The 16,679-nt window shown below is 42.4% G+C and overlaps 1 protein-coding gene across 10 annotated transcripts in view; it reads left to right on the top strand.

Annotated features, from left to right (window-relative positions):
* FAM227B (family with sequence similarity 227 member B) overlaps positions 1 to 16,679 on the top strand; it is a 651,639-nt gene that overhangs the window by 127,451 nt on the left and 507,509 nt on the right. For all 10 annotated transcript variants that reach the window (XM_073618643.1, XM_073618642.1, XM_073618640.1 and 7 more), the window contains 2 exons: positions 8,835 to 8,893; positions 16,157 to 16,198. In XM_073618643.1, coding sequence (XP_073474744.1) covers positions 8,835 to 8,893; positions 16,157 to 16,198 — 101 coding nt within the window. The remainder of the gene's footprint in view (positions 1 to 8,834; positions 8,894 to 16,156; positions 16,199 to 16,679) is intronic.

Consider the following 16,679-nt stretch of genomic DNA (forward strand, 5'->3'; position numbering starts at 1 on the left):
GCGTGCGAGGGACTCCGTGACGTCAGTACAGCCACCGATCTGGTTCTATTTTTATATGCTTTATACTCCTGCACTGGGAATCAGTGCTATCCTTGTGAGTAATACTCTTTTATTTCAATAAATTTTATATTGTTCGTATGGAGAGCACTATGTCCTGTTATTTTGTTTTAACATGATATATACCCACTGATGGGATTGACTCTGGGATACTGCAAGTGGACCTCATCTTCATAATAACCATGTGGAAGGGAATGCATGAGTGACCTTTCTGTTAGCGCAGAAGGTCTACTCGATAAGGTGAGCAGCCTAGACTCCTGGTGGTGGAACACAGTGGTGTTGATACACGAATACTTAGTTTATCTTATCACTGCACCCTTTCTTACCATCTGAGGAATTCCTTGTCTACAAGTGGGCAGTCATCCATCTCCTCGGATTAAGATATACTTTTGGGGACTTTGCCTCATACGTCTTATATATTTTTATGTGTATATGCTTTACATGTTTACTAAGCGCTGCACTGCTATATTTTGTGAGTTACTTTTAAGGTTTTTTATATTGGCCTTCAGTGTCCAGCTGCTGGGTTCAGAGTAGTTTGGTTTTGCGCTGTCTGTTTTTCTGCTCTGTGAACCTCAGATGCCTCCCTCACTTAGGAGAGAAACCTGGGCAGTCTCCCATCCAAGTACTAACCAGGCTTGATCGGAGATCAGGCGCCACAGTGACTCAGATCACCCTGATGCCATTGGTCCAAGAGGAGACGTGAACATTGCCAGACCACTATACCTAAGGGCGGTGTACCTGCCTCACCCTTCTAAGTCATTTAGCCAGTCTAACAGATACATAATAAAGTGACTGTATTAGACAAACCAATCCGCAGTTCAACAAAGATGCTGGCCTAGACAATGTTGGTCTACCGCTATACAACCCCGTAAGTATGCAGGTACCCAGGTATGCAAACATGCAGGTATACAAGTAATCTTGCCATTCATGCATCTATATATGCAGCTCAAGGCAATAAGCACATATGTATGTATAGGGGGTCCCCTAGTTACAAACATCCGACTTACAAACGACTCCTACTTACAAACGGAGGGAGACAACAGGAAGTGAGAGGAAATCTACCCCTAGGAAAGGAAATTCACTCCTGTAAGAGTTATTATGGGGAAAAGGTATCTCCACTGATGCTTTATCACCAATCTTAGTTTCCACAACAACCCAAAATTTTCAAAATCCAATTGTCATTGGGACAGAAAGTGAGGTGAAATCTTCTGAACAGGGGCACAGACAGCAAAACAAATGTCACAGGGGTGATAACCCTTCCCTATGCTATCCAAAAAGTTTAAAAATAGTTTTTTTGGCTGGAGCTACACTTAAAAAATGTACCTGTTCCGACTTACAAACAGATTCAACTTAAGAACAAACCTACAGTCCCTAACTTGTTTGTAACCCGGGGACCACCTGTATCCCTAGACAAATGAGCACATACTGTATGTATGTAGTCCTAGGCAAAACAACTGATATGTATGTAGTCCTAGGCAAATCAACTGATATGTATGTAGTCCTAGGCAAATAAGCACATATGTATATAGTCCTAGGCAAAAAAACAGATATGTATGCAGTTCTAAGAGAATAAGCACATATGTATACAGTTTAATGTAAATAAGCCCATATACTGTATATGCAGTTTAATGCAACTAAGCACATATGTATGCAGTTCATATGAAAACACGGCAGCCTGCATTTAAGCAACATGCATTTATGGAGGCATGCGTTTATGGAAGCATGTAGGTATGTGCTTATGCAAATATGCATTTAGGCAAAACACGAAAGTGTGTGTTTGCATGGACATGCGCTTACGCAAGACGTGCCCATGGCGATATGCATTTATGGAATAAGTAAGCGTGTGTTTATGCAACATGTATCTATGCAAACATGTGCCAATGCACCATGAGTTTATGCAAACATGCATCCACACAAACACAAATATCTATGCAACATGCATACACACTTATGCCCGCACGTCTATACAAACACTTGCTTTTAAAAACCTGCGTCTACGCAACACGCGTCCACGTAAACGCCCCATCACGGCCAGATTTGTGGGGCTGAATGTTGAGAAGATGGGCGCCGCCCGCTTGTCGGGGGCGGGCCGGGGCCTTCTACAAACATGTGCCTATGCAAGCTTGTGTTTATTCAAGCAAGCAAGCACGTGTCTATGCAAACATGTGCCTATGCAAGTAAGCGAGCATTATGAAACGTATACTATGCTGCATCTGCTCAACTGCACCTGGGGCCATACTAGTTATAATCAGGATTAGCCAAGTACATAGGCATCCAATGCAGCCTCTATGCTACTTCAGCAGCCTAAGGCCTCTTCCACACCTGTGTGACCCGTCCTGCGACTTGGGACTGCAAGGTCACCTGACAAGTCGTACCCCATGATTTCCAGTGAGTACCCTTCACATCTGTGCATCTTCAAGTCACAGCGACTTCAAAGCAGTCCCTGCATTACCCCGGTCCAACCTTGATGCGACTTTAGGTCCATAGTCCTCAAGATTACACAGTCACTGCTTCACGTCGCTGCAAAATCACATCAAAGTTGCGGCAAAATTGTGTGACTTTCAAGTCACACAAGTGTGAAAAGGAACCCAAAACTAAGCTCCTGCAGACCCAGTGCATGCTATTCTGGAGACACGACTCCTTCAAGTGCACCAATGCCCTTGTTCTTCTGCACTGGTAAGGGTGTATCAACTTATAGTTGTACAGGCCCCCCACATTAAGCAGTAAGTATGCAGTATATAATCATGACTTGTCTGCTTGTCTGGCCACACATTTCTCCCATAATAAGTACTCACACGTCATTAGTATCCATGGGCTGCTGTTATGTCTCAAGAGGCCCTGCTGTCCGCATGGCAAACATGGTCGCCCTTCCACTTCCTGCCTATATAGAAATAGGCCCCTGTGTCTTCTTGTGGCTGGAGGAGAAACGGCAGCCCATACTCCTAACGTATACACAGAGCATGTTTTAAACAGCATACTAGGGGCTACTGAGAGAAGACCAGACAGTCAGAACACTCTTTTTTTTTTTTTTAAAGCGAAATTGCAAAAAAATGCAGACTTACCATTTCAGTTGCAGGACTCGGATTCCAATCTTCATCCATTACGGTGGGCTTTGTCATAAATGACCTTCAGGGACTGGGTCCCCCTTAATGTGGGGGGTCCACTCCACCTGTATAGCACCCTGCAGGAAAGCACCTTGGTCAAAACAAACACTGCATAGGGTTCCATTACACAGGGTCCAGCGCCATAAGGTTGCATTACAGGCAAACCTCAAGGAATCTTCTCTCCTTCCCATGAGGCTCAGGTACCATCCATTTTGGCTGAAAGCTTTTTCAAATGGATCCAATTGAAGTCCTTGATTTTCAGTAGAACTGTTCCAGACCTCCAAGTATGCTCCAAGAGCACATGTATCACAACAGTGACCACCACCTTAGAAACACTGGTGAAAAAACTGAGGTTCTTCCTGTGTAGGAGGGGTTATATAGCAGAGGACTTCCTGCTTGACTATCTGCCAGTGTCCATCCACCAGTAGGTGGCGTATAACCCATATAGTCATTATTATGGTTATGTGTCCCTTAATGTATGATAAAGAAACATTGTTTATTATATCATAAGAAAAATATAGTGAACCTTATGTATTACCAATTCTGGGGAAATAAACAAAGTATTAATGATATATACTGTATCACTACTCCATAAATCACATACTACATTATCTGTATGATTTTCATAATTGAAACGGTAAATGTACAGCTTTGGACACTGAAAAACAGAATTGCTCAAGTAACAGAACAAGTAGAAATATAAGATAGAATGAAGTGAATGACAGATGCGTGGAGGGGCTGTGCCTGAGCAATACTGACTTAATGCTTCTCTGCATTCTTCACACACCCCACCTTCAGCTTCACCGTATTGATACTACCCATCGCCAACTCAACTCTTGCAGGGAAATCTCAGACCTGGGTTTGAGAATGTTCCAGGTATGACTGTACCCATACTGCACCATGTGAAAGGTCATAAAAGACCATGTAGATGAGTTCTTGCTGGAAAAAAATATTTTAAGCAACAGACAGCATGGGTTCATGAAAGACAGAAGTTGTCAAACAAATTGGATTTCTTTTTAGGAGGAGGTAAGTAAAACCTTGGACAAAGGAATGGCTGTGGACGTGGTATACTTGGGGGCTAAGAATATGCATGCATTATACATACTAGGGGTACAACTGGGGGAATCAGTGGTGGAGAAGGATCTGGGTGTTTTGGTATTTCATAAGCTTAAAGTGTTTGTTACCCTAAAAAAAAAAAAATGGATCATGTTCTCTTAAAGCATGTTACACAGCACAGTGCTTGTGCCGTGTAATTTGCTCCCCATTATCACCTGAAATACCTGGCTGATCCTGCCTGGCTTTGCCCCCCCGCCCCCCTGTAAACTGACCACGGTTTATCATGGCTGCTGAGCCCTGACACAGTGGTCAGTTTACGTGCCTCTGTCATCCGCTGCTATCTGCAGCTCTCCACTGTCTCCCTCTGTCATCTTCTCCCCTCCCCTCCCTGCCTGTCAGCTCTCACTAGCGCCGCTCTGCTCCACTCCGCCGCTACTACAAAACTATGTGATCTTTATAGAATCCCTACTGTTAGATAACAACCTGTGTCCTAGTGCCTGTGCCTTATTAAAAAAAGCAGATTTCTACCTGATTTCACAGTGCCTCTCGGTGCTCACGTGACACCCAGCTCTCTCCTCCCCGTCTCCCTGGCTGATGTCAGTGGAAATTCTTGGTCTTGCCCGCTGGAGCTGGGAGGCGCTGTGAAATCAGGTAGAAATCAGCTTTATAAAGCATAGGCACTAGGACACAGGTTGTTATCTAACAATGGGGATGGTATAAAGATCACATAGTGGCTTAACCACTTCCCTACCGGCGCACCCCGATGTACGTCAGCAGAATGGCACAGCTGGGCAAATGGGCGTACCTGTAAGTCCCATTTGAATTTCCTGCCATGCCATTGCGTGCGCGCCGCCGGCGGCGCGTGCGCCGGCCAGGACTCAATCGCCACGGGGATACCGTTAGAACACATCCCTAGTACTGACTTAACCCCTCCCTGCCCTCTAGTGGTTAACCCCTTCACTGCCAGTGTCATTTACACAGGAATCAGTGCATTTTTATAGCTTTGATTACTGTATAAATGACAATGGTCCCAATGTGTCCGCCATAATGTCGCAGTCACAATAAAAATTGCTGATCACCGCCATTACTAGTAAAAAAAAAATTATTAATAAAAATGCCATAAAACTATCCCCTATTTTTGTAAACTCTATAACTTTTGCGCAAACCAATCAAAAATCGCTTATTGCGATTTTTTTTTTACCAAAAATATGTAGAAGAATACGCATCGGCCTAAACTGAGGGGAAAAAATGTTTTTTTAATTATTTTTTGGGGATATTTATTATAGCAATAAGTAAAAAATAATGCGTTTTTTTCAAAATTGTCGCAATTTTTTGGTTTATAGCGCAAAAAATAAAAACCACAGAGGTGATCAAATACCACCAAAAGAAAGCTCTATTTGTGGGAAAAAAGGACGTCAACTTTGTTTGGGAGCTATGTCGCACGACCGCGCAATTGTCAGTTAAAGCGACGCAGCGCCGAATCGCAAAAAGTACTCTGGTCAGGAAGGGGGTAAATTCTTCCGGGGCTGAAGTGGTTAACAACCACTTTAATAATAGCATGCAATGCCAAGCTGTGGTTTCCAGAGCGAGCAAAGTCCTTTCTTGTGGTATGGACTCCAGAGAGAGAGAGATCATTTTGCCCCTGTACAAATCATTAGTAAGACCTGGACCAGTGGTGTAACTAGAACCTTCAGGGCCCCGATGCAAGAAACCATGAAGGGCCCCCCGACCCCCGGACAGGGCCCTTTCCTCCGAGCCCTGGTGGCGGAACAACAGGTCCCGATCTCAAGTGGGTGGCTGCATATAAAGGAACCGATTTCTCAATTTCCCCCTACTTTTCCTCCTCTCCCTCCCGCAGGCATTCCTCAGCTGCAGGAGGAAAATGGAGAGATTGGTTCCTCTATGCCAGTGTTTCTCAACCTTCTTCCAGTCAGGGCACCCTTGAAGTATACCAATAGGTGATTGGGGCTGCGCTGCAACCACCATGCAACTGTGTGCACTGCATGCAGTTGCAGCATAATGATGATGCATTTAAGGGGTTAAAACAGGCAGTCAGGAGGCAACATGTTGCCTCTTTACTGGCTGTCAAATGCCTCTGAAAAGCGATCTGAACATGGATCGCTTTCAGAGGAACCACATTTTTTTGCCGGTACTATGAGCAAGCAAGAAAAAAAAATCAGTTCTGATTGTACACATATAGGGGATCTGGATTAAACATGCATACATAAAATGTGCATACATACATGTAAACACACGCATACATACACATATATAAACACACACACATAATACACACACTGTTGAAAAAAGGAGGGGTGTGGAGGCGCCAACTGTGGTAGCTTGTTTATGCAAAAATAAAAGTTAGTGTAACAATTACACTTACTGGTTCGCAGGGTGGAGGTGTTTCTTTGAGATTTAAAAGTGTCCTGGGATGTGCTGTGATCTTGTTTCCGGCTCGGATTTCATTCCTTCAGGCGTCTGGGTTTGGAGTCTGTACACAGGCTGAACCACTGCATCCAGTGCATGGAAAGCTCCACGCTGACCACTCTGGAGTGCAGAAGAGGAAATGACGTCACTGATGCACAGCAAACGTCCAGGCTGGTGTTGGGGATAATGCAGGGAAAGTACAGGCTACGCGCTCGGGGCTCACTGCTCCTTCTACTGGCCGAGCCGGAAACAAGATCACAGCACATCCCAGGACACTTTTAAATCTCAAAGAAACACCTCCACCCTGCGAACCAGTAAGTGTAATTGTTACACTAACTTTTATTTTTGCATAAACAAGCTACCACAGTTGGCGCCTCCACACCAGGCATGTACTGGCCATTGGGACTACAGGGAGTTTCCCGGTGGGCCGATGGCTCAGTGGGCCGATTTCAGTGACAGTGGACCGCTGCCTCCCTCCAGTCCTCTGTCCCCCCCGCAGTGCTCACCTCCTCTCCCTGGCTAGTTATGCAGCGCGCCTGAATACAGACATGATGCTCAGGAGTCAACATTTAGAAGCTCATCATACGATCTGGAAGGAGGGCAGCCTCACTTTCCTGCCTAATCTTGTTCCATTGGGGGGGTGGGCACCAAACTGATTCTTTGCCCCAGGTGAAATAATGTCTAGCTTCCCCACTGGTACTGCCTATAAGAGAAATAATGTAGAACGGCTAATAGCTAGTGGGGGGGGGGCTTGGGTGGCAAGCCGGCATGGGAGAGACCTGTCAAAGTGGGCCAGTCTGGGTGAAGTCCAGGGCCAAATTTTTGTCCCAGTCCAGCCCTGCTCCACACCCCTCCTTTTTTCAACATTGATTATCAACAGAGGTAATGGACACCCTCTGAGGATGGCTGCCTCCTTATTCTAGAATTTACCTGCCTTATTTTAATGTGCTATTATAGCTACCATTGTACTATTTACCTTAGACATCACATGTTGCGGAGCACCGGAAAACCCCCCCTTTTGTTTCTCTGCATAATACACACACTTATACTGTGTATATATACACACTCACATATATAAACACACACACACACATATATATATATATATACAGGTATACAGGGGGCCATGGCTACCTCAGCGACCCCTATACTTCCGCCACTGACTTAGACTATGCAGTTGAGTTTTGGGCACCAGTTCACAAAAAGGATATCGGGGAACTGGAGGAAGTGCAGAGAAGGGCAATCAAACTGATAAGGGGCATGGAGGAGCTCAGCTATGAGGACAGATTAGAGGAACTGAATTTATTTATGAGACTAAAATGTAATTATTTGGCCTTAACACCAAATTATATGTCGAAATCCATTATATGTGGAAATCCAATACAGCTCACCATCCATATTACTACTGTAAGGCATAGGGGTGGTAATATTCTGTTATGGGAGTGTTTCTCTCCAGCAGGGACATGAGCACTTGTCAGGATAGAAGAAGAATGGATGGGGCAAAATACCATAAAATTCTTGAAGAAAATCTGCTGCCCTCTGCTAGAAAGTTGTCAATGGGAAGAGGGTCTATCTTCCAACATGACAATGACCCAAAGCACACAGCAAATGTGACCACACAGTGGTTAAAGGAGAAAAAGGTGAATGTCCTTGCATGGCTTAGTCAGAGCCCAGACTTAAACCCCTTGAAAATCTGTGGAATTACTTTAAGACTGCAGTCCACAAATGATCACCATCAAATTTAACTGAACTTGAGCCGTTCTGTAAAGAAGAGTGGGCAAATATTTCAGAAGTCTAGATGTGCAAAGTTAGTAGAAACAAATCCCAACAGACTAAAGACTGTTATTAAAGCAAAATGGGGTTCAACAAAATACTGACATAAGGGGGCGATCCTTCTCAGTGATTCTTTTTTTGAATTGTTTTCTTTTTTTCTGACATGTTGGTGTTATATATTTCACTTGGATGTTATAAGTTGCACTAGTAAATACAAACTGACAAAACAAAAACTGTGTCTGTCTTCATTTCAGTCTGCAAAGCAACAAAATGTCGTTATTTTAAAGGGGGGTGTTTCTTTTCTATACCCACTGTATTTGGTTTTATGACAATAAATATACTGTGGTTTAAATGTCACGGTTGTAAATAATGTTTTTTTTTCTGATTCATTTTACCCTTTACACTTTTCTCTTTTAGCCTTTGTTACTGAAGTTGAGTTTCTTGAACTGTCTCAAAAAGCACAAGATAAAATTGAGGTACGTTTATTTATTTATTTATTTATTACAGGTACTTATATAGCACTGTCAATTTACATATATAATATACATTCACATCAGTCCCTGTCCTCAAGGAGCTTACATTCTAAGGTCCCTAACTCACATTCATAAATACACATTCTGGGGCCAATTTAGACAGGAGCTAAGTAACCTACCAGCATGTCTTTGGAGTGTTAGAGGAAACCAGTGTACCTGAAGGAAACCCACGCAGGCACAGGGAGAACATGCAAACTCTGTGCAGGTAGTGCCATGGCTGGGATTCGAACGGACAACCCTAGTGCTGCTAGTGTTGTCATACTTCGTATGTAAAAATGGTGCGTAATTCCCTTTTGAATGATATACCATTTGGACCTGTAACCTTTATTATGCATTTATTTTCTGTTGTTATTGTCTGATATTTATATCATGAATCCCCTCCTTGTATAAGAATTTGTCTCAGTGTATGCCGTTTAACCCAGATACTCATACACAAGATGACAGTATTTTGCGGCACGATCGGGTGACAATCTTATGTCACCTGTTGTTGGAATATTTAAATGGTTAGATTAAAAAAATCTACCCAGAGCGCTGTTGTTTCCCCATGTTAACTTAATATGCATAACTTAGCCAAGAGCATGCACTTAAGGCAGCACTTGCCTATGTGATTGATCATTTTATAAAATGTATGGCAGCCTAAGCCTCATCTATAAGCCTTATCTTTGTGTAAAGGGACATGTTTGTTTATAACTTGCCTTTGAAAGTGTGTTTTCTGAGTTTGTCATCATGAAATTGAGATAACATGGTAAACATGCCTAGTATCTCATGCTTATTTATATGTCTCTAAATGTCCCATAAAAGCAGTGTCCATTCTTAACAGTTAATCAAAATTGAAAAATAAGCCCCAAAATATATATAAGGACAAATGTTTGAGTTTTTTATTCAGTTATTACTGCATTTGATGACTTCACTTCTTTTTTATGTGATATGGTAATTTGGCAACCCTTTTGCGTCCCCTTGTAATGATGGAAATGTATTTATACATCCACTCACTTACTTTCTTTAATGTGCAGAAAGTTTAATGAATATAGGTGTTAGTAATTACAGTGGAAAGTAAAAGTCTACACACCCCTGTAAAAATGCCAGGTTTTTGAGTTTGCTAAAAAAACACACCAAGCTAAATAACTTCAGAATTTTTTACACCTTTAGTGTGACCTATAAACTGTGCACTTCAAAAAAAAACAACTGAAAATATTGTTTCATGGCAAAATAAATAAATAAATAAAATAACATGGTTGTAGAAGTGTACACACCCTCTTATAGTTAAAGATGTTGTAAACCTCCCTGTGTAAGTTGTACTTCTAGGTATACCTAGAATAAGGCTTACCTATAGGTACTGTAAATATATCCTAAACATGCGCCACATAGGAGATATTTACTGTATACTACACTGATGAGGACATCAGCACATGCGCTCTGAAGTAATGGCTGCCCTTGTCATTTCTTCAGGAGTGTGTGCCATGACTGATGGCTACCGTGCGCATGCGCGGGAGTGACGTCACACGGCTCTGGCCAGTCACACAGCCGGTGTCCGCGGCCCCGGAAGGAAGATGGGCAAAGATGGATGCAGCCTGTAGTGGGGACGACGCGGGCTTTGTTTGCAGGTAAGTGTCACATAATGTGATAGTATGCGATGCATACTTACATATTATGCCTTTACTATGCAGGGAAGAAGAAAGGAAGAAAAACCTCCTCTTTAAGGATGTAGCTATGTTCAGAATTAACCAATCACATTCAAACTGATGTTAAATAGTAGTCAGTACATACCTGCCATCAGTGGACAAGACTATGATTAAAGTTCAGCTGTTCTAGTAGGATTTATTCAGTTGCCTCTTACACCAAAAGCCATGGTCCGTAAAGAGCTTACAAAGCATCAAAGAGAGCTCATTGTTGGAAGGTATCAGTCACGAGAAGGCACAACATTTTTTTATAAGGCATTAGATTTACCATGTTCACAGTGAAGAGGGTCATCAACAAATGGAGAAAATATGACACAACCAGTGACATTACCAAGAACTGGATGTTCCTCCAAAAATTATAAGAAGAAAACTGGTCTAGGAGGCTGCCAAGAGACCTACAGCAACATTAAAGGAGCTGCAGGGATTTCTGGCAGGTACTGGTTGTGTACAACATGTGACAACAATCTCCCGTATTCTTCAAATGTCTGGGCTGTGGGGCAGGGTGACAAACAGACAGAAGCCAAACCGGTACATTTAGCAAAAACCTACTTCGCATGGGAAAATATGTTATGGTCTGATGAGACCCAGATTGAACTTTCTGGCAATAATTCCGAAAAGTATGTTTGGCACAAAAACAACACTTTGCTTCACCAAAAAAACACCATTCCCACAGTCATGCATTGTGGTGACAGCATTATGCTTTGGGGCTGTTTTTCTGGATCTGGAAGTGTTAGTCAAGATGGAGGGACGTATGAACAGTTCCAAATATCAGTTAATAAGCCTTTCAGCATGACAATGACCCAAAGCACATCTTCAAATCTCCAAAAAGAATGGCTTCACCAGATGAAGATTAATGTTTTGAAATGGCCAAGCCAGAGAGCAGACCTGAATCCAATTGAAAATCTGTGGGGTGACCAGAAGAGGGCTGTGCACAAGAGAGGCTCTCACATTCTGACAGATGTTGAGCACTTTTACAAGGAAGAGTGGGCAAAGATTCCCAAGGCAAGATGTGCCATACTGATAGACTCATATACCCCAAAAGACTAAATGCTGTCATAAAATCAAAAGGTGCTTCAACAAAGTATAGGTTTAAAGGTTTGCATATTTGTGCAACCACATTATTGCAAGTTTTTATTTTTTCCCCCTTTAAAGATTTCAGTTTGTTTTTAATCAAACTGCATGGAGTATAGGTCACATTAAAGGTGGAAAAATTCCAAAGTTATTTACTTTGTTCTGATTTTCTTTACTTCTCAAAAACCTGGCATTTTTACAGGGGTATGCAGATTTTTGCTTTGCACTGTATTTATATATTTTTCTCACATCAACTATCAATTTGAAAATTGCCTTGAATGCTTAAAACTTATTGATGAAGCATCAAGCAGAGAGAAAAAAAAATACACTACATTACTAAAAGTATTGGGAGTGTGTCTATGGGAATGTTTGACCATTCTTCCAGAAGCGCATTTGTGAGGTCAGGCACTGATGTGGACGAGAAGGCCTGGCTTGCAGTGTCTGCTCTAATTCATTACAAAGGTGTTTTTGGGTTGAGGTCAGGACTCTGTGCAGGCCAGTCAAGTTCCTCCACCCCAAACTTGCTCATCCATGTCTTTATGGACCTTGCTTTGTGCACTGGTGTGCAGTCATGTTGGTACAGGAAGGGGCCATCCCCAAACTGTACCCACAAAGTTGGGAGCATGAAATTGTCCAAAATCTTTTGGTATGCTGACGCCTTAAGAGCTCCCTTCACTGAAACTAACGGGCCAAGCCCAACCCCTGAAAAACAACCCCACACCATAACCTGCACAGAGTCCTGACCTCAACCCTATAGAACACCTTTGGGATGAATTAGAGTCGAGACTGCAAGCCAGGCCTCCACATCAGTGCCTGAACCCACAAATGCACTTCTAGAAGAATGGTCAAACATTCCCATAGACACACTCCTAAACCTTGTGGACAGTCTTCCCGGGGAGAGTTGAAGCTGTTACTGTATGGCTGCAAAGTTGGGTGGGCCAACTCAATATTGAAACCTATGGACTAAGACTGGGATGCCATTAAAGTTCATGTGTGTGTGTAAAGGCAGGCGTCCCAATACTTTTGGTAATATAGTGTAGTAAGCATGGGTTTCATAAGGCAGATCAGCAACACATTTCAGAGCTGTATAAAATATGTTTGCAGTGGATTATATAAAATCCAGATTATAGTAAACTGGGTGTTCTCATTTGTTAACTTCTTCCTAAACGTATACTGTATATATACGGGCGGCTCTCCTGTGCAGAATCATGTACCTGTATGTGATTCTGCACTTCTGGGTCTGGGGCGGGCATGTACACCACCAGCACCATCTCAGGACCCACTTCCTGTTCCTGTTCGGCCGGGAGGACTACCAACCTCTGTTCGGCTGGAAGGAGAAGCCTGGCTCTTCCTTCTGCTTGAGCAAGGAGCAGCAGCCCTACCCCTCGATCCTTGTAGGTAAGGCCATCTTCCCGTCCGTCTCCCGAGGGGGGTGGGGTTTTGCAGCAGTGCGAGTGAGGGGGAGAGATTTGTGTTCCACCCCCCCAACGATATTGAGCACCAGCCGCCACTGCTAAGCAGTGAGATTTTTACTCCCCTTTCTACTTATTTTTTGACTACAGAAAATGCACTGGGAAAAGCTTCATTGGAATGCTTGACTGGAATGTCTAAATGTCTTAATAATTGGTGTACCTGCCCTCATTTTCAGCATAAAGTCTTCTACTATAAGTGTTTTTAATGTTAAATGCAACATGGGTGCATATTTAGGCCATAATTGTCCTTGTAAAGATATTCAATATTATCATTTTGATTCATTTTGGAAGAAAAGGTTGGCAATTTTTCACACTCTCATAAAATTAAAAAAATGACATTATACTAAAACAGAACCCGTATCTTCCCTTATTTAAATTAACTTTCAGGGCATTTACATATCTGCATTTTTCAAGGGCTTTATCCCTTGATATGGTGAATTTTAATTCCTGCTCAAAACAGTTTGCTAAAATGCTTTCTACAGTACGCTCAGAAAAAAGGAAAAAATAGAAAACTGACTTTAACCGGTTCAATACCGGGCATTTTCACCCCCTTCCTTCCCAGGCCAATTTTTGGTTTTCAGCGCTGTCGCACTTTAAACGACAATTGCGCGGTCGTGCGACGTTGTTCCCCAAAAAAAATTGACATCTTTTTTTCCCCACAAATAGAGCTTTCTTTTGGTGGTATTTGATCCCCTCTACGGTTTTTATTTTTTGAACTATAAACAAAAGAAGAGCGACAATTTTGAAAAAAACACAATATTTTATACTTTTTGCTATAATAAATATCCCAATTTTTTTTTTAAAAAACGAATTTTTTCCTCAGTTTCGGCCGATACATATTCTTCTACATATTTTTGGTAAAAAAAAAAATCGCAATAAGCGTATATTGATTGGTTAGCGCAAAAGTTATAGCATCTACAAAATACGGGAGAGATTTATGGAATTTAAAAAAAATATATATTTATTTTTTTTTTTTTACTAGTAATAGCGGCGATCGCGATTTTTTTTCGTGACTGCGACATTATGGCGGACACATCGGACACTTTTGACACATTTTTGGGACCATTCACATTTATACAGCGATCAATGCTATAAAATTGCATTGATTACTGTGTAAATGTGACAGGCAGTGAAGGGGTTAACCACTAGGGGGACACAAGGGGTTCAATGTGTTTCCTAGGGAATGATTCTAACTGTAGGGGGCGGGGACGTACAAGGGGAGGAGACCGATCAGTGTTCCGCTGTACTAGGAACACAGATCGGTCTCCTCTCACCTGACAGGACATGGATCTGTGTGTTTACACACACAGATCCACGGTCCGGCCCGGTTAACGGGCAATCGCGGGTGCCCGGCGGACATCGCGGCCGCCAGGCACATGCACCGGGTCCCGAGCAACGCGACGGGCGCGCACGCACCCTAGGCAGCCGGATACCCCAGGCCGTCATATGACGTCCACCCAGGATGGGAGATCCCATCTGTGGACGTCATATTACAATACACGGGTAGGGAAGTGGTTAAAGGTTGCCACTATAATCCCAATATACATAATAATATAGAATAACATATGATAAAAAAAGAGTACAGTTACATGTCTTATTGGTACACTGTCCCATATGTATATATGGGGAGGCTGAACACGGAAAACTGCATAGATGGCCCATAGAATGGTATCACTGCAGTCCAAGAAGATCCCTTCTGACTGGAGGCCAAACTACCGGAATCACAGTATCAGCGCCAATGGATCGCTACACGTTTTGCCAGTAACTTCTTCAGGAGATCCTATTAGTACATGGCTAAAAGAGCATCCAAGGAACACAAGGCACCCAGTCCATGGAAAAGTGCACCATAAAGGAAAAAGGGGGTGGAAAGGAGGGGAAGGGAAAGGTAAGGAGAATGGGGAAGGGAAGGATAGACGAGAGATAAAGGAGCAGGAAGCCGGCTCTCAAAAGGATGTACAACAGCCTACTTGGTATGCCTCGCACGCTGTGGGACGTATGACACAGAACAGGACCGGCTTTTTGGCTAACTCCTATTGTAAAGGGCCCATTGTCTCTTTTTTAAATCCCCCTTAGAGGGAAGCTGGACAAACTGTGCCAGGCCACGATCTCTGCAGACTTTTGGGGTCCAGTTGACATTTTTGATTACTATATACACTTGTTTACCATTGTTGAGTCCTATTAGGACAATATTTCAAGCTTTCATCTATGGACAAAGCCCCCCAGTAGGCTGTTGTACATCCTTGTGGGAGCCGTTTTTCTGCTCCTTTTCCTCTCGTTTATCCTTCCCTTCCCCCTTCTCCTTACCCTTCCCTTCCCCTCCTTTAGTCCCCCTTTTCCTTTATGGTGCACTTTTCCATGGACTGGATGTGTTCCCTGGATGCTCTTTTAGCCATCTACCAATAGGATCCCCTGAAGAAGCTACGGGCGAAACACGTAGCGAACTATTGGCGCTGATACTGTGATTCCGGTAGTTTGACCTCCAGTCAGAAGGGACTACAGTGATACCATTCTATGGGCCATCTATGCGGTTTTCCATGTTCAGGCTCCCCATATATACATACGGGACAGTGTACCAATAAGACATGTCAATGTACTCTTTTTGTATCATATATTTTAAATGCAATTTAATACATTTTTATATTTTATTATAATGTGAGACCATTTTCTTTACTATTGGGATTATAGTGGGAACCTTTAAAGTCCGTTTTCTATATGTCTCAAACTTTTTTCACAATACATTTCTACAGTAGGCTCCTATACTTCTGCATGCAGTAGTTGGGGATGGTTTACCTAATGAGCAATTAAAGGCATCCTCCTAGCATAACATCATCACACTGAAACTGCACTCTGAAACACTCCAATCGTTTTCATTGTATAAGTCTAAAAAAAGCTTGGAGCACAAGGCCCACCCATTAGGTTAAAGTGTCATTGTATTGGTTATAGCATTTGCAGTTGTTTGTAATATATTTCTGTCCATTATTTAGGCACTCTCCAGAATTAATTATGGAACAGAAAACTTTGTTGAGGTAAGTCACCAAAAGAGTCAGAAAGAAGGTTGACTTACTTAGCTTCTGTGTTAATGTGGCTATTCTTCTCTATATTCCTGAAGTTTGAATGCTCATTATTAAAGATTAGTGAAAAAATTGCTTTTTACTATGCCACACATACATTTGGTGTGTTTTTGACATAGGAAACTGCAGTGAGGAGAAGCTAAAAGAAAATTTTGAGAAAATACTGAGAAAATTAGTGCAGCCTACATGAATACTTGTGATATCGTCCAAAGAATATTTTATAAATAGACCTCCAATATGTTTGTATTAACTTTTTTTGTATGACAAACAAATAGTAAGTGGCTTAAGGTGAACTTGAAGCCTTAACAATAAATATCAGAACAAAATGAGGGACAAATCAGGAGGAAAGAGGGACAGAGGGACTTTGCTCCAAATCAGGGACATCCCCTCAAATTTAGGGACAGTTTGGAGATATGATTTCTCACATTCATTGTCA

The sequence above is a fragment of the Aquarana catesbeiana genome, linkage group LG03 (assembly GCF_042186555.1).
Source record: "Aquarana catesbeiana isolate 2022-GZ linkage group LG03, ASM4218655v1, whole genome shotgun sequence".
Classification (NCBI taxonomy): domain Eukaryota; kingdom Metazoa; phylum Chordata; class Amphibia; order Anura; family Ranidae; genus Aquarana; species Aquarana catesbeiana.